Here is a 20,853-nt window from a genome sequence, read left to right as displayed (position 1 = left end):
CTTGGCTAGGGGAGAACTTGAATTGAGGATGAGTGTTTACACAACATTAAGAATTTCTTTCAAAGCAATGTAGGATGGAGATACTCTAGGCCTCTCCATTTCCCTCGCGCACGGTGGCCTCTTTGCCTGCACCTTCTTGATCTCCTCTGCCTCGCTCGCCAGTGGGCTCGTTCCACCAGCGACGGGAGTCCGAGGGTTTCCCAGGTCGCCGAAGCCGCCCGGCCAAGGCCAGGGTCCTGGCTTCAGCTCTCGGAGAGGAACAAGGAGCTCCGCGTGCGCCCGGGAGCCGCCATCTCGCGTGCTGGCAGGAGCGGCTGCCCTTACTTAAGATGGCGGCCCCGGCGGGCGGGGCCCGCGGCTCGCAGGCGGCGCAGAGGAGCGGCGGCATGGCGGCAGCGGCCAAGGAGCCGAGTTGGGTGGACTGGGACGAAGAGGAGGAAGAGGAGGAGGAGGAAACAGTGAGTGCCACGGCGGAAGCCCGCGCGGTGGTGGCGGGGGTGGAAGTGGCTGTGTGCGGGGCAGGGAGTCGGGGCGCGGCCCGCGGGCGCCTGGCAGGATTGTGCCCCTGAGCGCGCGGGGCGGCAGGCAGCTGCCCACAGCCCTACGGGCCACACGGAAGTTCGAGGGGGAAGGAGGGAGGTTACCTTGTTAACGGAGCGCGCTTCCTCCCCTTGAAAGCAGGACCTAGTTTTCACAAAAGAGGCGTCGTTTCACTGGGGGTATTTGTTTGGCTTTTCTCCATAACTGCCTGCCTCTTCCTGCGCTCTCACAGGCTAACGCTGCGCTCTCACAGGCTAACGCGTTAACCCTTCTTTCTTCCACCAGGAGCAGCTGGTTATGGTGGAATTATCAGGAATTCTTGATTCAGACTTGCTCTCAAAATGTGAGAATAAATGCAAGATTTTGGTGAGTCTTGTAGAATTGGTGGGTTGTTGTAGGTTTTCTTAAATCTAAAACAAGAATGAATGGTGACATATACCCATCCCCTTTAGTTCAGTCAGTTCAGTTAAATGGCTCAGTCTGTCTTTTTGTGACCCTATGGACTGCAGCACGCCAGGCTTCCTTGTCCATCACCAGCTCCCGAACCTTACTCAAACTCATGTCCATTGAGTCGGTGATGGCATCCAGCCATCTCATCCTCTGTCATCCCCTTCTCCCGCCTTCAATCTTTCCCAGCATCAGGGTCTTTTCAGATGAGTCAGTTCTTCGCCTCAGGTGGCCAGAGTATTGGACTTTCAGCTTCAGCACCAGTCCTTCCAATGAATATTCAGGACTGAGTTCCTTTAGGATGGACTGGTTGGGTCTTCTTGCTGTCTGAGGGACTCTCCAGAGTCTTCAACAACACCACAGTTCAAAAGCATCCCTTTAAAATAGATTAATTCCGGGTATACAAAGCAGTGACCTGTTGGAGACAGTCACAGAACAGGGAGCAGCTGGGAGAAAACTAATGCCCAACTTCTACAGCACTGTTGACCAAAAAAAGATGCACAACTTGAGAGCTGCCAGTGAAGCTTTTTTGGGGCAAAATGAGAGCTGCGGCCAGGGAGGCAGCGCCTCTGATAGTTCTGAGAGATGCTCCAGAGAGACAGTGGGGAAGGTCAATATGTGAGATTTTGGTGAGGGGGTGTTCAGTCCCATTAAGCACTCATGTTACAAAAGGTTTTCTGCTAGTCACAGGGATCTGATGTCACCATGAAGGGATTTAGTGCTTTCCTAGGTATGAGGAGATGCAAGGATTTGGATCATAAAATCAGTTCCTTAAAATATCTGTCTAAAGATCAGTCCCACCAGATTCCCTGGAACACACAGTGCCTCACTTCACCCTGAACTCTCCCAGGGGATGTTGAAGGTCAACAGCTGCAGTAGCGCAGGTGACAGATGCCCTTGTAGTTCAGTCATTGGCAGTGCTCTTGGCAAGTGCCAATTTGTAGTTGACAGCATCAACAACTATGCCTGAATGTCTGCATGTGTGGCTGGAGAGAGTTAAAGATTTGGCGGGGGGGAGGGTGGCATTTTGAAATGGAAGATTAAATTCTGAAAAACAATACACTGTTTTTGGACCTCCCTGGTTAAGAATCTGCCTTGCAATGCAGAGGACAGGGGTACAAATCTCGGTGAGGGGACTAAGATCCCACATGCCCTGGGACAGCTAAGTCTCACTGCCACAACCACTGATGCTCACAGGACACAACTAAAGAGCCTCTGGGCTGCAACCACTGTGCCCACTCCAGGCAGGTGGGATCTTCGTTTCCTGACCAGGGATCTAACCTGTGCCCCCTGCAATGGAGTTTTAACCACTGGACCACCAGGGAAGTCCCTCTTTTCTTTTTTAAACTGAGAAATAATTGACATATAATATTATACTAGACTTCCCTGGTGGCTCAGTGGTAAAGAATCCACCTGCCAATGCGGGAAGCCTGGATCCTTGATCCAGGAAGATCCTACATGCCCCAGAGCAACTAAGCCCCCTGCGCCACAACTACTGAGCCCAGCGCTCTAGAGCCCTCCAGCCACAGCTCCTGACGCGCGAGTGCCATAAAGCCCATCCTGTGCAACGAGAGAAGCCGCTGCTGCGAGAGGCCAGAGCACTGTGATGAGAAAGTAGCCCCAGCTCGCTGCCATAGAGAAAAGCCCTCACAGCAACGAAGACCCAGCACAGCCAAAAATAAACAAATAATTATTTTTATAATAATATATATTTTTTATAAAAAATAAAATATTTTTTATAAAACTGACCTGGAAAAGGTCAGCTATCATTTCAATCCCAAAGAAAGGCAGTGCCAAAGAATGTGCAAACTGCCGCACAGTTGCATTCATTTCATATGCTAACAAAGTAATGCTCAAAATCCTTCAAGCTAGGCTTCAACTGTACGTGCGTGAACCACAAACTTCCAGATGTACAAGCTGGATCTAAAAAAGGAAGAGGAATCAGAGATCAAATTGCCAGCATCTGTTGGATCATCGGAAAAGCGAGAGAATTCCAGAAAAGCATCTACTTCTGCTTCATTGACTATGCTAAAGCCTTTGACTGTATGGATCACAACAAGCTATGTAACATTCTTCAAGAGATGGGAATACCAGACCACCTTACCTGCCTCCTTAGAAACCTGTATGCAGGTCAAGAAGCAACAATTAGAACCGGACATGGAACGACAGACTGGTTCCAAATTGGGAAAGGAGTATGTCAAGGTTGTATATTGTCACCTTGTTTATTTAACTTACATGCAGAGTATATCATTTGAAATGCTAGGCTGGATAAAGCAGAAGCTGGAATCAAGATTGCTGCGAGCAATATCAATGCCCTCAGATAGGCAGATGACACCACCCTTATGGCAGAAAGCGAAGAACTAAAAAGCCTCTTTTTTTTTTCCCCCTAAAAAGCCTCTTGATGAAAGGGAAAGAGCAGAGTGAAAAGGCTGGCTTAAAACTCAACATTCAAAAAACTAAGATCATGGCATCTGGCCCCATCACTTCATGGCAAATAGATGGGAAAACAATGAAAATGGTGACAGATTTTATTGTGGGGTGGCTCCAAAATCACTGAAGATGGTGACTGCAGCCATGAAATTAAAAGACACTTGCTCCTTGGAAGAAAAGCTATGATCAACCTAGACAGCATATTAAAAAGCAGAGACATTACTTTGCCTACCAAGGTCCATCTAGTCAAAGCTATGGTTTTTCCAGTAGTCATGTATGGATGTGAGAGATGGACAATAAAAAAAGGCTGAGCACCGAAGAATTGAGCCTTTAAACTGTGGTGCTGGAGAAGATTCTTGAAAGTCTCTTGGACAGCAATGAGATCAAACCAGTTGAACCTAAAAGAAATCAACCCTGAATATTCACTGGAAGGACTGATGCTGAAGCTCCGATACTTTGGCCACCCGAAGTGAAGAGCTGACTTATTGGGAAAGACCCTCATGCTGGGAAAGATTGAAGGCAGGAGGAGAAGGGGACGACAGAGGACGAGATGATTGGATGGCATCACTGACTCAATGGACATAAGTGTAAATAAACTCAGGGAGATGCTGAAAGATGGGAAAACCTGGCGTGCTGCAGTCTATGGGATCGCAAAGAGTCAGACATGACTGAAGGATTGAACAATTTTTTTTTAATTACACTAGTTTCAGCTGTACAGTGTTTTCAGTATTTGTCTGTATTGTGAAATGATCACCACAATGTCTAATTAACCCCCATTACTACACATATAATTACGAAATTTTTTTTCTTCTGGTAATAACTTTGAAGATTTACTGTCTTAGCAACTTTCATATATAAAGTACAGTACTAACTATAGTCTCCATGTTGTTCTTAAACATCCCAGGACTTATTTTTTTTAATGACTGGAAGTTGGTATCATTTGAGCCCCTCTTCACCCATTTCCCCCACTCCAAGGCTGTTTTTACTAATGATTTTTTTAATGGTCCTATATTCTGTTGTAGGGAATTGATACTGAAAGGCCCATCCTGCAAGTGGACAACTATGTCTTTGCTGGAGAGTATGAAGGTAGGAGGATGTCAGAGAGATGAAATTCCCTTTTCTATATGCCTTTTGGAAAAAGTAACTATTTCAACAATTTGCCTTAATGTTTTTCTGCAGACACTGTTGGGACCTGTGTTATATTTGAAGAAAATGTTGAATATGGTAAGTGATTGCTATGCTGACTCAACTCTTTTTGTTATGAAATATTTCAAACATACTTGTGTATGATGGATATTAAAGTTAAACATCTCTTGTACCCACTGTCTACCTGTGTCAAATCCTCCCTTTTGGCTAGGTAGTTAAAAAACATTCCAGATGCATTTGAAGCCCCTTCTATATCCCTCTCCAGAATTACTCCCTTCTGTCTTCAGAGGTGATCACTCTCTTGAATTTGATGTTTATCTTTCTTACACCTGATTTTATATTACATATGTATGTATCAGCAGACAATAAATAGCACTTTCTGGATACTTTCACACAATATAAATTGTAGCATATGATAAATATATCATTCTATATCTTTTTTTTGATTAGAGATATGTTTGGAGATTTTTTACATGCTTTTATATATATATATTATGTATTTTTATATATATATATGTGTATATATATATATATATATATATATATAACTGATTTCCCTGTTGCTATTGTGACTGTACCGCAGTTTTTTCTCCAATTAATGGACATGTTGGTTGCTTCCATTTTTATTAACAACTACTAAAATTTATTGAGTGCTTTATGTATGTCAGGCACTGTTCTAAGTGTTCCATGTATCAATGTACTGAATCCTCACCACAAGTCTGAGAGGTAGATGGCATTGTTATCTTCATTTTATATTTGAAGAAACTGAAGCACAGAGAGATAAAAACATTCTCAAGGTTATAGACCTAGAAGCAGAGCCAGGATAGAAGCAGAGCTAGGATTGGAACCAAGATGGTCTGCTCCAGAGCCTGTTTTCTTAATTATGCTTATTTACTCACCACAAAAATGTCTTGTGCATATATGTAAAAATGTCTCTTGGCTATACACTTAGAAACGGAACTGTTAGATTGATGAGTGTGTGTACTAGATTCAACCATATGAAATCAACAATTTGGGCTGACTATTGCCAGTTTCACATGGTTCAACTTAACAGATAGCACTGTGTTGCTCTGTGAAGTGTAGTATCAGCCAGCCACACAGTGGCAGGCTCTGCAAGCTTTCAATGTGCTTCACGTCCTTAGCGCAGAGTCTCATCTGTCATTCCCGCCTACACACACAGTTTTTATAAAGCTGTGACCCCAAGCAGCAGGTGGACAGCAATTTTTTTTTCTCAGCTTTCTCTCCTAATTGGGGATGTTCTCACTCCAGTCTGGCTTCAAGTAGTGTCTGACTTTGGTCCTTCATTTTGAGCGACAGAATTTTAGACCTCATTACCCAGTAAAACCAAATTCCAAGCCCCTCTTTCCCACTTCAGGGCTGGCACCTAATAGGCCTGTAGCTTTACTCTTAACTTTGGGTTTCTGTCCCCTGTAGATGTGTGTTGTCTTTGAGTTCACTTGTATCTTCAGCTCTTACGTATTTAATCTGTTACTTCCCTGTGGCTGGAGCAGGAGGAATGAGTTAAGTCTTGAACTTAACCACTATCTTGACAGAAAGTCGTTTTCTCTAAACTGGAACCATTGAGGCTTAACATGATTATTTGATGGCATCAAGCAGTATAATAGTGTTCATTTTCTATTTTAGTGGATGCAGAAGGCAGTAATAAAACAGTGCTAAAATATAAATGCCACACAATGAAGAAGCTCAGCATGACAAGGACTCTCCTGACAGAAAAGAAGGAAGGAGAAGAAAACATAGGTTAGTTCACTTATTTCTCTGAAAATAGACGATTCATTATTGGCTTTATGACACATTGTTGCCAGGATGTTCTCTGTACTTCATGATAATAACTATGTGTGATAGGTTGAGTATGTGAAAATTGAGAGCTTTCCATAAAAAGGACCAAAGATAGATTTTTAAATTTAGTTGAATTCTCATACAGCTGGGGGCACTGAGAAATGTTTATCTGCTTTGCATTGGAAATGATTGTGAGGAGTTTGTCAAGCAATTTGACATGATTTCAATCCCAAGGAATTCAGCAGTCACTCCTCTTCCCACCACTAAAACTTTTTTGTAAGAGCAGAAGATATGATGGTAGCAGTTCTAGATCCCCACAGGATCTCCTGAGCTTTGGGGAGATCCAGTAGCCTTCCCCAAGATGCTTACTACTGGAAGAAGCTGGCTTTATATGTGAGGGAGGGACTCTAAGACCACAGTTGTTAATCAACGCCCAGTTAGCCTTCTCCAGTTGCTAGTCATCCAATGCTAGAGACTTTATGGGTGTTTCTTGCAGCTGTAGCAGGCACATGTTTGCGGAGATGGACAAATAACCACTTGATGGTTTAAAAGCCCATTGCTCACCACACCAACCTCTTGTTGCCCTAGGGAATTTGGGACACGGTCAAAATAAATGTGTTTGTCCACCAAAAGCAAGGCTTATTGCTCAAAGACACATTTGAAACACTAGTAAATAAGACCCTAATGATGACGACTCATGGCTTGATTTATTGTATTTTAAAGAATAAATATTTGAAGGTACATTCATCATCTAGAAATTTATACCAGCTACACATAACTATATAACAAATCTTTGTTCTTACATATTCCACAACTATCTGTTTTTTTTAGGCACTTTGAAAATAATAGGAAGGAGGCACTTGAAGTTCTAGAATGAACTTGAAAAGCAGATACATATCAAATGGCTTAACTGTCATTTAAATATTCTTCTTAAAGGAAGTTAGAGAATTTGCTCTAGTCTTTTAATAATCTAATAGCTCTTGGGGAGAATCTGGATGCATCTTTTTGTTTATTTATTAGCTTTGTACGGGTTTTCTGTAGTTGCATCAAGCAGGGCTGCTCTTTTTTGCAATACACGGGCTTTTCACCACTGCGGCTTCTCTTGTTGCTGAGCACAGGCTCCAGGTGCATGGGCTTCAGTAGTTGCAGCACACAGACTCAGTAGTTGTGGCTCATGGGCTTAGTTGCTCCCACGGCATATGGAATCTTCCCAAACCAGGGATCAAACCTGTGTCCCCTGCAGCGGCAGGCAGATTCTTACCCACTGTGCCACCAGGGAAGTGCAAAATTTGGGTGTATTTTAATCAAATAAATTAGCGACCAACTCTTCAAGGCTGTACTGGTTATCTATTGTGGCATGAAAAATGGCCCCTAAACTTAATGACTTAAAACAACAGCAACAGAAGCACCATCTCCCATGGTTTCTATGAATCAGGAATTGGGAAACAGTGTATTAGCTAGGTAGTCGGGCTTGGGTCTCTTATGAGGTTGCAGTCATTTTGTTGACTGGGCTATAGTCATCTGAAGACTTGAGTAGGGCTGGGAAATCTAACTGTAGGATGGCTCACTCACATGGCTGGTGAGTTTGTGCTGGAAGTGTCACTGCCTTGCCCTCCTCACACTACTGTGTTGAGTGCCCTTTTGACACAGCAGCTGGCTTTGCCAGACCAAGTGACTTTTAAGAAGAAAGTAGAAGCCACAGTGTCTTTTATGAACTAGCCTTAGAAGTCACATTCTGTCATGTCTTTGATATCCTCTTCTGTGTGGGAGGGGACAACACAGGGCATGCATGTCAGGTAGGTGGGGATCATTGGGGACCATCTTGGATGCCAGCAGAACAAAGTAGACAGGAGGTGTGGTCCTTATTTTCTAGGAGCTTGTACTCTAAATCACATTGAGACAGACATGGATGTCTACGATTCGACACCCATTTCACTCAATTTATTTTAAGTATCTGTTATGTGCCAAGTCGGAGAAGGCAATGGCACCCCACTCCAGTACTCTTGCCTGGAAAATCCCATGGACAGAGGAGCCTGGTAGGCTGCAGTCTATGGGGTCGGGAAGAGTAAGACATGACTGAGCGACTTCACTTTCACTTTTCACTTTCATGCACTGGAGAAGGAAATGGCAACCCACTCCAGTGTTCTTGCCTGGAGAATCCCAGGGATGGGGTCACACAGAGTCGGATACGACTGAAGTGACTTAGCAGTATGTGCCAAGTATTATGCTAAATAATGGAGTAGGCTTTAGGGTGACTTTAAGGTTTTGAACTTGGTGACTAAGAGAATAATGTTATTGCAAGCAAAAAAATATAGTTGTTTTTTTTTTTTTTAAAATAGAAGTCAATAGTTGAAGCTGAGCTGGAGGGAAAGGACTAATCAAGTTTTGAAAGAGGGAGACTTTATAGAGAAAACATGGGATCAACAGGATGTTTCAACAAACATCTGCAGAAGAGTTAGTTTATGGTGGGGTAGAAGACAGATGGATGCTCAAACAGGGTGACAAGATAAGTTGGGATATCTTACAGATACCTAATGGAATTTTGACAATGACAGTAAACAGCTTGGGTTATAGGAATTAAGTATCTATGAAAATACTTGGCTTTCTGAAAGGGTCAGAAGGATAAGAGAAAAAAATGGCTAGTACTATTGAAGCAATTCTTGATTATGGGAGTTCATTGAGGGATTAGGGCTTTTGACTGTAGGTATGAAAAGGGACAAAAATTTTTTTCAAGGATTTTTTTTGGAGAGGTGTCTTATTTCACAATTGGATTCTTCAATTTAAAATGACACATAAAAAATTTAAAAAAAAATGAAACATAAATGTTGACTTGGAAGATGACAGAGTGGTATCATCCACCGTATTATGAAAGCTGGGTGAGTAAGAAGAAAATTGTAGGGAAGTGACAATTTTCTTCAAGACAAGAGATGGCAGTGGAAGATCAGTTATCTCTCAGAATGAGCTGGGAACTGGACTCTGGAAAAAGGGCTTAGAATAGTAGTGATTTTGATAATGCATACCTTATAGGCTTTCCAAGGTCTCCATGTAAGATGAAAATTACATGTTTATCAGTTGGTTCAGGCACCTTGTTCCTTTCTTTAAGTTGGGGTTTTATATTGATAAATATTCATATGAGCATTTAAATGAAAAATATTTGGAAGTAACTAAAATTCCTTTTTCATATCTCTTGGTTTCTCACCCCACCCACACCCTCCCCTATTAGGTGGTGTGGAATGGCTGCAAATCAAGGAGAATGATTTTTCCTATAGGCCCAACATGATTTGTAATTTTCTGCATCAGCATGAAGAGGATGAAGCGGTAGCTCCAGACCCAGATAAATCTTTGGAGTTGGACGAGCACGAGATTCAAATGAAAGATAATTCAAACCTGGCTTATGAACAGGAGAAACCACCGAACTTGGAAATAGAGGATTCTGGTCCTCTTATTGATCTCCCTTCTTTTGAGACAGAAGGGTCTGTTTTTATGGATACTCAAGAAACCGCCTTAGAAATCACTCCTAGATGAAATGTTTCTCATAATAACTAGTCATGAACTTTTTATACAATTTTTATATAAAATAATTGACTTTGTAGTTGTTCACAATTTTTATTTTTGTTAGCTGTATGCACATTTCCAGTTATAATGTAGTTTAATATACTAGAATCATTAAGGACCAAATATTGAGTTTTTAAAAATATGGTTTCAAGGACTATAGGGACCATTCTGTGATGAGTCCTTTAAAATGGAGGTTTTACTAAGGTAAGTATATGTTTCTATTGCAGCCATTGCAAATTACCACATTTAATGGCTTATGTGTATTCAGCTACAGAAGTGTATTGTCTTTTACGGTTTTGTAGGTCAGCTGTTTGAGATGGGTCTCACCTGGGCTAAAATCAAGGTATTTGTAGAACTTCTCTTCTGGAGGTAGGATGGGGGACTCCATTTCCTTGTTCATTCAGTTGTTTACAGAATTCAATTGTTTGCAATTGAAGGATCACGGTCCCATTTCCTTGCTGTTGGCCAAGAGCCATTCCCATATTCCAGAGGCTGCCTGCATTCCTTGACTCATAGCCCCTTCTCTTCAGAGCCAACCATGGTCAAGTTCCTCTCAGTCCTTGACTCTCCCCTGCTACTTCTGTCATCCTATTGATGTTAGACCCTTCTTTTATTTGATATCATTGGGCACATCTGGCTGACTTCCCTATTTTAAGGTCTGTAACTTTAATTCCATCTGCAAAGTCCATTTTGCCATGTAATGTAAACAGGCATAACACTGAAAATTATGGCATGAAAATATTTGCGGGGGGGGGGGGGGCATCTTCCAGTCTACCAAAGTCAATATTATAATTCTGAGAACAGAAGAATTCAGAAGTGCTTAAGGGTGAAGGTACAGTTCCTGATATTTCAGCTGTAATTTCATTCCTTTCCTACTGAAGAAAGATGATTAGAATTCAGCTGTAACAGTCAGTTTACTACAGTGATATCACATTGTAAAACCATTATCCTCCAATTAAAAATTAAGTATTACAGTGATAAGCTGGATCTGCTCTAACTAGTATTTTTTTAAGTAAATTATTCACAAACTTTGATACAGGTTGATCTATATGAAATTACCAATATTTGCTTCTGACTATAAAACCCAGTCATTTTATATGGTTTATGCTGGTATAAAACACACCTCACATTGATTATATCTCATAGTGCTCTGTGGTGACCTAGAGATGTGGGATGGGAGAGTGGGAGGGAGGCTCAAGACGGAGGGAGATAATGTATACTTATGGCTGGTTCACGTTGTCCAGCAGTGTTGTAAAGCAATTATCCTCCAATTAAAAGTGTTAAAAAATTATCTCTCTCAACTGTTGGAGGTATAACTTTGTTTTGACAGATTAGAAAATTAATGTTTTAGAATGAGAAATTTTTTTCTTCAGTAAGTTCTGTATCTTTTTCCTATTTAATTGGAAAACAACATACCCTGATTAAAAGCCTTTCCAAATCATAAGCATGTATATCCTCCCAATTTTTATATGACTTTAGTCTCAGCTTTCCTTTAATCAGAAACATTTTTTCTACCATGTATATGTGGAGAGACTGCTAATTACCTGACCCAATATCTGGTCTTCCTTTTTTCTCTTTGTAACAGAATCTCAGAATTTATTCCAGTTAGCAGTGTGCCTGGGAGAAGGCAATGGCAACCCACTCCAGTACTCTTACCTGGAAAATCCCATGGGAGGAGCCTGGTAGGCTGCAGTCCATGGGGTCACTAAGAGTCGGACACGACTGAGCGGCTTCACTTTCACTTTTCACTTTCATGCATTGGAGAAGGAAATGGCAATCCACTCCAGTGTTGTTACCTGGAAAATCCCAGAGATGGGGGAGCCTAGTGGGCTGCTGTCTATGGGGTCATACAGAGTCAGACACGACTGAAGTGACTTAGCAGCAGCAGCAGCAGTGTGCCCAGCTTGTGTATGTGAAAGTGGTCCTATTTTCTAGATATTAGTTCTTCCAAGCTTGATCTATAGATTCAATGCAGTCCCAACAAAATTACAGCAAGTTTTCTATGGATATTGTCAAACTGACTCTAAAGTTTATATGAGAGGCCAACCTCAGAATAGCCAATACAATGTTAAAGAATATAGTAGGAGGACTTCAAGACTTACTGTAAAAACTGTAGTAATAGAGACAGTGGGAATTGCTGAAAGAATAGACAAATATGTCAATGGAACAGAAGAGAGCCCAGAAGTAGACATAGTCAAGTGATCTTACATAAGGAACAAAGGCAATACAGTGAAGCAAAGAGAATCTTTTCAATAAATGGTGCTGGGACAACTGGACATCCACATGCAAAAGAATGAAGTGGGACCCCTCCCCAGTCTTGTATTATATACAAAGACTTACTCAAAATGGACCAACGGGGACTTCCCTAGTGGTCCAATGGTTGAGACTCCCTGCTCCCAATGCAGGGGGCCCAGGTTTGATCCCAGATTGGGGAGCTAGATCCCACATGCCACGGATCCCATATGCTGCAATCAAAGATCCCAAGTGTGGCAGTTAAGACCTGGTGCAGCCAAATATTATAAAAGTATTTTTACATATATATAATTTTTTTTTAATGGATTAATGGCTTACATAAGTGTAAGGGCTAAAGTTATAAAACTCTTTGGAGAAAATAATAGGTATAAATCTTTTATTACATTGGATTAGGAAATGGCCTTTTAGATAAAACATGAAAAGTGGAAGCAACACAAGAAAAAAAATGACACACTGGACTTCATCAAAATTGAACTTTTTCAATTCAAAGGACACTATCTAGGAAAAAAGACATCTATTCAACTGGAGAAAATATTTGCAAATTATCCATCAGATAAGGGACTTGTATCTAGTATATATGAGAAACTATTGCAACTCAATAAAAAGACAAAGGTTCTGAGCAGACATTTTTCTGGAAGAAGATATGGTTAATCCACCTATAAAAATATGCTCAAAATCACTTGTCATCAGGGTAATACAAATGAAAACCACAGTGAGCTACCACTTTATACCCACTAGGTAGGATGGCTTGAAGAAAAAAGGTGGACAATAGCAAATTTTGGAGATAAGTGGAGAAGCTGGAACCTGTGGTTAATAGAATAATGCTCTCCACAAAACATGTCCACGCTCTACACACGGATCTGTGAATATGTTACTGTACTTGGCTAAAGGGAATTTGCTATATGATTAGGTTAAGGATTTTGAGATTGGGGGATATAACTGTGGATTATCCAAGTGGGCCACATGTAATTGCAAGAGTTTTATAAGAGGGAGTCAAACAAGTAACAGAAAAAGAAGTTATGCCAGTAGAAACAAGTTTGGGTAATGCCTTCTTTAGATACAGGAATACCAAGAAATGCAAACAGCTTATATAACCTGGAAAGGCAAAGATTTTCCCTCCAGTTTTCAGGGAGAATGGAGCCCTACTGACAATTTTAGACCTGTAAAATTAGGCTTCTTGTTTCTAGAGGTCTCAGTTCAGTTCAGTCGCTTGGTAGTGTCTGACTCTTTGCCACCCCATGGACTGCAGCATGCCAGGCTTCCCTGTCCATCACCAACTCCCGGAACTTGCTCAAACTCATATCCATCAAGTTGGTGATGCCATCCAGCCATCCCATCCTCTGTCATCCATTTCTCTTCCCACCTTCAGTCTTTCTCAGCACCAGGGTCTTTTCCAGTGAGTCAGTTCTTTGCATCAGGTGGCCAAAGCATTGAGTGCGGTCAGCTTCAGCATCAGTCCTTCCAATGAATATTCAGGACTGATTTCCTTTAGGATTGACTGGTTTGATTTCCTTGCTGTCCAAGGGACTCTCAAGAGTCTTCTCCAACCCCACAGTTCAAAAGCATCATTTTTTGGTGCTCAGCTTTCTTTATAGTCCACCTCTCACATTCATACATGACTACTGGAAAAACCATAGCTTTTGACTAGATGGACCTTTGTTGGCAAAGTAATTTCTCTGCTTTTTAATATGCTGTCTAGGTTTGTCACAGCTTTTCTTCCAAGGAGCAACCATCTCTAGAACTCTAACATAATAAATTTGTGTTATGATAGTAAATTTGTGGTAATTTGTTATAGTAGCAATAGAAAAACCAATTCCAGGCCCTCTTACATTGTTAATAGAAATGTAAAATGGTGCAGGCAGAAAAGTTTTACAGTTCCTCAAACATCAAACATCAAACAGGGTGGCCATATGCAATTCTACTTCTAGAGAATTAAAAACAGAAGTCTACCCAAAAACTTGAACATGGATGTTCAAAGCATCATAAGGTATAATCTTTAAAAAAGTGGAAACACAAATGTACATAAATTTTTGAATGGATAAGCAAACATGGTATATCCACAGAATGGATCATTACCCAGTTCTAAATAAATGAATGTACTGAGAATGAAGTACTGATACATGTTACAACATATGTGAACCATAAACATGAGCACGTGGGAACATAGTAAGTGAAATAAGCCAGACAAAAAAGGCCACATATTGTATGAATCCATTTATATGGTATTTTCTCAATAGGCAGATCTATGGAGACATAGAGGTTACCAGGGATCAGCAAGAGTGCAAAGTGGGGAGTGCTACTGAGTTATGAGAAGGGTGATAAAAATGTTTTGAAATTAGTGGTGGTGGATGTACATCTTTGCAAATACACTAAAAACCACAAAAATTGTACACTTTACAGGACTAACATGGTGCCCAAAATATACAATTGAAACATGGGGGGAAGTAACAATCTTAGTGTTATTTTCTCCATACCTGTTATGTGCCGGGCACCATGGCAGTTATAAACTCTACCTCACTGATCTCTCAGTTTTCTCAACGGTGCATATTGCACATTGATCATTTTAGTGACTATGTGAGTACCTACCATGCCATCAACCTTTCTAGCATCCTGGGGGATTCCCAGATGAATAACACCTGTTCCTTGAATAGCTGGTTCCAGATACAGACATGATAGAGGCTCAGACCTGGGACCTTTTCCTGCAGTGCTGCAATGCTTGCACCTGGACAAAAGTCTCCTTTCCTCCAGTAATAACATACACAGAAGCCGTAAGAGACTAAAAATAACTGTGCATGGGCAGTTGGAGCAACTTATGGAAAAGATTTAAAAGAACCACAGACCCACACACACAAAACTCAACTGGAGAGGTGAGCCACCCCTCCAGGCCACCCCTGTCCTCACGCCATATAAGGAACCAGCTCACCTGCCCCGCCCCCTTCCCAGCAGGCAAGGGAACCTGTTACTTGGTTTTAGTCCCTCCTGCAAGCGCAGCAGCCTCCCAAAAACCTAGCCTTAATTTCTTGGCTGGCCTCTCTAATTTCTATTGACTGAGGGAATGCCAAGAACCTTGACCAGTATCATACACAGGTGTGCACATCAAGTTCCTAGAAGCGAGCGTTAACTCTGAAAAGAACCCACGCAAAAACCTGTAACCAAGGGAACACAGTCCCTCCTCCGCAACCGATAGCGTCTCCACGGACCCACTTTGGCCCCAGGAAGTGGCGTCACACGAAACTTCCGTTTCCGGAAGTTCGGTTCCGCCTCCGGCAACACACAGCCCTATCGCGAAAGCGGGCGGTACACGTGCGTTCACCGGGTTCCCACTGAGGTAGCGATGGACGCTTTGGATAGAGTTGTGTAAGTGCACTGGGTTCTTTCCCCGGGTAACGTTGGCGCAAAACGGGCTCCTGTAGCGGGACGGAGTGTCAGCGCTTCTGCCGCCCACGCTGCTTCCTCACACCCGTTGCCAGTCCGGGTGGATGGAGCAGCTGGTTTGGGTCTCTGTTCGTGCCGCCTGAGGGGAAACGGAGAGCGGGGAAGTCCGCGTGTGGGAGCCCGGAGGTGGAGGTGGCACCAAGGCTTTGGAAGCCTTTGTCCTAGACAATTGGGAATGTCTCGGTTTCCGCAGATGTGTGAGAAAGGCGTTAGAGTGAGGGGCTCTGAGCACTGGCCTCGAAGCTGACAGATTTAGGTGACAGACCGCTTAGAGCTTTGTGGTTGGGTCATTTAGCGTCCCTAAATTTCAGTTTGCTGTATAAAGTAGCGTTTATAATAGTCATTCTTCATAGAAGTGTGAGGATTATTTGCGAGAATGTAGGTAAAGGCTTTGTTTCAGCGCAGAGAGATGCTCATTTCCTCTTTTTCAAAAGTTGTACATGTTTCTTGAGTTATCCTTGGGTAATCGCTGCTTTAAATTCGTCCAGAAATTGTTTCTCGATCTCCTAAATAGTTATGTGATTTGCTTTTTTTTTTTTTTTTTTTTTGCGGTTTACCGGGGTTAACGTATAATCAAAAGGACAAATTATTCGTTTGGTCATTAATTCAGGGGTTTTTGCACATTTGCTGTACGCTCTGTAGGTCTGGGGGCTGCGAAGATGAGGAAGACTAGTTTATTGTCTCATTGGGGGATAAACAGCTAATAAAACGTACAAGGTGTTTGCATTAGTTGCTGGTTCGTTCAGTTCAGTCGCTCAGTCGTGTCCGGCTCTTTGCTACTCCCTGAATCGCAGCACGCCGGGCCTCCCTGTCCATCACCAATTCCCGGAGTCCACCCAAACTCATGTCCATTGAGTCGGTGATCCCATCCAACCATCTCATCCTCTGTGGTCCCCTTCTCCTCCTGCCTTCAATCTTTCCCAGTAGCAGGGTGTTTTCAAATGAGTCAGCTCTTCCCGTCAAGTGGCCAAAGTATTGGAGTTTCAGCTTCAACATCAGTCCTTCCAATGAACACTCAGGACTGATCTCCTTTAGGATGGACTGGTTGGATCTCCTTGCAGTCCAAGGGATTCTCAAGAGTCTTCTCCAACACCACAGTTCAAAAGCATCAGTTCTTTGGTGCTCAGCTTTCTTTATGGTCCAACTCTCACATCCATACATGACTACTGGAAAAACCATAACCTTGACCAGGTGGACCTTTGTTGGCAGAGTAATGTCTCTGCTTTTTAATATGCTGTCTAGGTTGGTCATAACTTTCCTTCCAAGTAGTAAGAGCCTTTTAATTTCATGGCTGCAGTCATCAATCTGCAGTGATTTTGGAGCCCCCCAAAATAGTCAGCCACTGTTCCACAGTTTCCCCATCTATTTGCCGTGAAGTTGCTGGTTAATCAGAAGTAATAAACCACATGGAATATGCAACATACAGCACTTTTATTGGGTTATGGATGCACTAAATCTCTCTTGGTTTGACTTAAAAAATAATATGTATCTTTATCAACCAGTAAATGATTAGAAGCTTTATATGTGCTTGATATTTTATCTGGAGGAGAGTTTTTTAAAGTCTGTATGGTAAAGTATGTGTGTGTGTATTCTGTTTTTCTTTTCCTTCCCGAAGTGTACATGGAACCGGAAGAAGGGCAGGTCATAGTTATTTAAGAGAGGAGAAAGTATTTCTGTAGGTGGCAGATGGAAAATCAAGATTCTCACTGTAGTGTAAGTGGAGGTGAACAACATAATGTATAAAAGCCTTCTACTCGATGTGACAGAATATAATCAGAATAATGAGTTTGTTTTCCATATAAGGTATAAATGTGTATGGGCGTGTATACATGTTTGGCTGTGCTAGGTCTTTGTTGCTGCAAGGGCTGCTCTCTAGTTATGGTGCTCTGGTACCTCATTGTATTGGTTTCTCATTGTGGAGTACAGGCTCTAGGGCACACGACTTCAGTAGTTGCGGTTCCTGGGCTCAATAGTTATGGTGCCCAGGCTTACTTTCTCTGCAGCATGTGGGATCTGCCCGGATCAGGGATCGAAGCTGTGTCTCCTGCATTGCAGGCGGATTCTTTACCTCTGAGCCACCAGGGAAGCCCCTGTTTTCCTTTCATATTTCACAGGATGATTGGTCTAGGTGAGTTCTTAAATGTAGCTCATTTTGAAGATTGGCCTACATGCCAACCTGTGTGACTTTGGACAGATTACCTCAGCTGACTCATCTGTAAAAGATTAGGCCTTAATAGACTAACTCTGTAATAAAGCGTCAGTTGTTATTATTCTCAGTTGGTGGCAACAGGCTTTGACTTTATCAGCGGTGATATTGGAGTGGGACATTGGCTACTTCCTGGCAGGCATTGTGGTCTTATACCTGGAGGAAAGATAAGCAATAATTAGCCTCCCTGTGCCCACAGGTTGACTAGCGGTTGCTGTGCACTTCGTTGTGTTAGGGTGCAGAGTACTGGTTTGATTGCTTTAAGTTTAAAGAAAAAATAATAGGGTAAAAATAGCAACAGTACTCACTTGAGTCCTTGTTTTTTTAATAAAAGATTTAGAAAACAGTAATAGGATGCTGGGAATATAAAAATGGAAGTCTTTTTAAAGACCGAATGTAATGAAATTAATGCATTTAATAGTAATAACTGAATATATTTTGTTAATATTTCCCCAAAAAATGAGATTTTGTGGAATCCAAACTAATAAATGTTATATAATGTCTCTTTGATATTTCAGAATTTGCATATAAGTCTTGGTTTTGTAATATGAGGAAAATGTCTTAAGTTGTTGTAAATTGTGATTTTTCGCAACAGAAAACCCAAAACAAAAAGAGCCAAGAGATTCCTTGAGAAGAGAGAACCGAAACTCAGTGAAAATATTAAAAATGCTATGTTGATTAAAGGGGGAAATGCAAATTTAACAGTAACACAAGTGCTTAGAGATGTGGTAAGTATATTTATGCATATATACATACTTTTTAAATGGCATTGAAATCATTTTAGAAAGTTCTTAGCATACGAATTGGGCTGCTGAAAAATATATAGGTAACTTTGCCTTGCCTCAAGAAATGCTAACCTTAGAAAAAAGCTAAAGTTGGAGGTTGTTTGCCTTGCCAAAGCACTGACTACTGGTTTTCCTTACATTTCCCTTAGTAAATTTCACCTGATTTCAGTGACTGGAATTTGATTTCCTCACATTTCAAGAACATATCTAATTTGTAAAATGAGCTAACTGCATATTATATCTATTTATTTTTTCAACAATACCAACTACTGTGCTGGATACTGGGAATTAATATTTATATAAGACACAATCTCTCCCTTCAGTGAGCCTAGTGAGAGACAGACAAGTAGAAGTTACAGCATTGTGAATGATGTGCTGTGCTGGAGGCATGCATGGAGTAGGATGGGAGTCAGTCAGATAGTTCAGTCTCTCGGTTGTGTCTGACTCTCTGCGATCCCGTGGACTGCAGCACGCCAGGCTTCCTTGTCCATCACCAACTCCCGGAGCTTAACTCAGACTCATGCCCATCGAGTCGGTGATGCCATCCAACCATCTCATCCTCTGTCACGGAGTAGGATGGGAGGCTGAGTTAAAATCCCATGAGTGTTGTCACACAGGGTGGGCCTCCTAGAGATGACAGTTAAGCTTCATTTTTGAAGGAGTTGAAGAAGAGGAAGAGAATGGCTTCCAAGGCTGAGGCAAAAGCTTGTACACAAAGGGAGTGTGAAGGAGCATGACACATTTGGGGAATTGCAGATAATTGGGGATGGTTAAAGGAGAGCAGGTTAAATGAAGCTAGAATTTAAGGAAGTGATGGGAATCATTTAAATTGGATAGAATATTGAAAGGGCATAGAAATTTTTAATTAGGAAAGTCCTAAGAATATTAAGCTTGTGTTACAAGTTATATGTGATCAAAGGGGAGCCATGCAGAAGATATCAGAATAGGATTCAGGAGCTAGGATAATCTTGCATAATGACTGTTACAGTGCTTCACTTTTATCTCTGCTTTTCAGAATATGTTTTGTTTTGAAAGCTATAAATTATGTTTTACAGTATGCATTGAAGAAACCATATGGCATTCTGTATAAAAAGTAAGTGTGATTTCTTTTACCTATTTAATTACATTGTTTCATTATAAAAGTAACAACCAATCACTTTATAGGAGACTTAGAAAAATATTTTATTTAAAAGATAGTACATTTCCTTACATACATTGCTATGAGTATTTCAAAATTTCTTTCTTTACCATCTGTGTATTCATTTGTACTGAACATTCTTACAAAGCTGTAATCATAGGATGTATGTATTACTTTGAAATAGTAATAGACTTACAGAAAAGTTGCAAAAATAGTAGAGTTCCCATATACGCTTCTCCTATATCTCTTAATGTTATAACTTCTGTAACCACAGCACAGTTATCACAAGTAAGAAATGAACATTGGGACAGTAATTTGTACACACTTACTTTTTAATCACAGGCTTGATTTTGTTCATGCCAGTTTTTTCATTAATATCCTTTTCCTCTTCTAGGATCCCACATTGTGTTTAGTTGTCATGTCTTCTTAGTCTCCTCCAATTTATGACAGTTCCTCAGCCTTTCCTCATCTTTGATGACCTTGACACTTTTGATGAGTACTTGTCAGTTATTTTGTAAAATATCCTTCAGTTTGGACTTGTCATATTATGAATAGATTGAGATTGTGCATTTTTGGCAATAATATCACAAAAGTGATGTGCCTTTTCAGTATATTTTTACCAAGGAATACTTGATATCTTTATACTCGTGTTGTTAAGTTTGGTTAAAGTGGTGTCTGCCTAGATTTCCCCACTATAAAGTTGTTATTGATATTTTCCCCTTTGTAATTAACAGATGTTTAGAGGAGATACTTACAAGTTTTTAAGTAATCCTAGTTCTCCTCAAACTTTTGCTTATTCATTTTAGCATCCATCGGTGAATCCTGTCTACAACAGTGCTTAATGTGGTGGTGTAGTGGTTTTCTATTTCCCTTCATTCCCTCTATATTTATTAATTGGGATTCTGTAAGGAAAATCAGTTCCTTCTCCATTTGTTTAAATTACTTATTTATGTCTGTGTGGACTATATATTTATTATGTTCCTTGGGGTTCAGTGCTGTCATGATTTATTTTGTTGCTAAATTGTTCTCCCTTTGGCCATTGGAATTTCTGGCAGGTTGGCTTGTGTGCCCTTTCAAAATGCCCCTGGGTTTGAGCTCTTCCTTTCTGGCATCACAAGATG

At 41.2% G+C, this 20,853-nt stretch overlaps 2 protein-coding genes across 3 annotated transcripts in view; both read left to right on the top strand.

Annotated features, from left to right (window-relative positions):
* The first annotated feature begins 326 nt into the window (after window positions 1-326).
* Window positions 327-11,359, top strand: GTF3C6 (general transcription factor IIIC subunit 6). 2 transcript variants are annotated; one of them, XR_011481903.1, is made up of 7 exons: window positions 327-458; window positions 826-906; window positions 4,440-4,503; window positions 4,597-4,641; window positions 6,208-6,321; window positions 9,584-10,119; window positions 10,218-11,359. XR_011481903.1 is itself a non-coding variant. In XM_020890377.2 (6 exons), exons 1-6 carry the CDS (start codon window positions 330-332, stop codon window positions 9,883-9,885), a joined length of 735 nt encoding a protein of 244 aa, XP_020746036.2. In that variant the 5' UTR covers window positions 327-329; the 3' UTR covers window positions 9,886-11,359. The 2 variants fall into 2 exon arrangements, 1 of the variants encoding a protein (XP_020746036.2); XM_020890377.2 differs by having other exon boundaries at window positions 9,584-11,359.
* Window positions 11,360-15,408: 4,049 nt separating this feature from the next.
* The window catches only part of RPF2 (ribosome production factor 2 homolog), a 33,386-nt gene continuing 27,941 nt past the window's right edge, over window positions 15,409-20,853 (top strand). The window contains exons 1-3 of the mRNA XM_020890378.2: window positions 15,409-15,525; window positions 18,405-18,537; window positions 19,650-19,687. Coding sequence (XP_020746037.1) covers window positions 15,503-15,525; window positions 18,405-18,537; window positions 19,650-19,687 — 194 coding nt within the window. The 5' untranslated portion in view covers window positions 15,409-15,502. The remainder of the gene's footprint in view (window positions 15,526-18,404; window positions 18,538-19,649; window positions 19,688-20,853) is intronic.

Source organism: Odocoileus virginianus, chromosome 19 (genome assembly GCF_023699985.2).
Source record: "Odocoileus virginianus isolate 20LAN1187 ecotype Illinois chromosome 19, Ovbor_1.2, whole genome shotgun sequence".
Lineage (NCBI taxonomy): Eukaryota > Metazoa > Chordata > Mammalia > Artiodactyla > Cervidae > Odocoileus > Odocoileus virginianus.
Note: the sequence above shows the minus strand (reverse complement) of the source record. Positions and strands in the feature narration are given on the sequence as shown.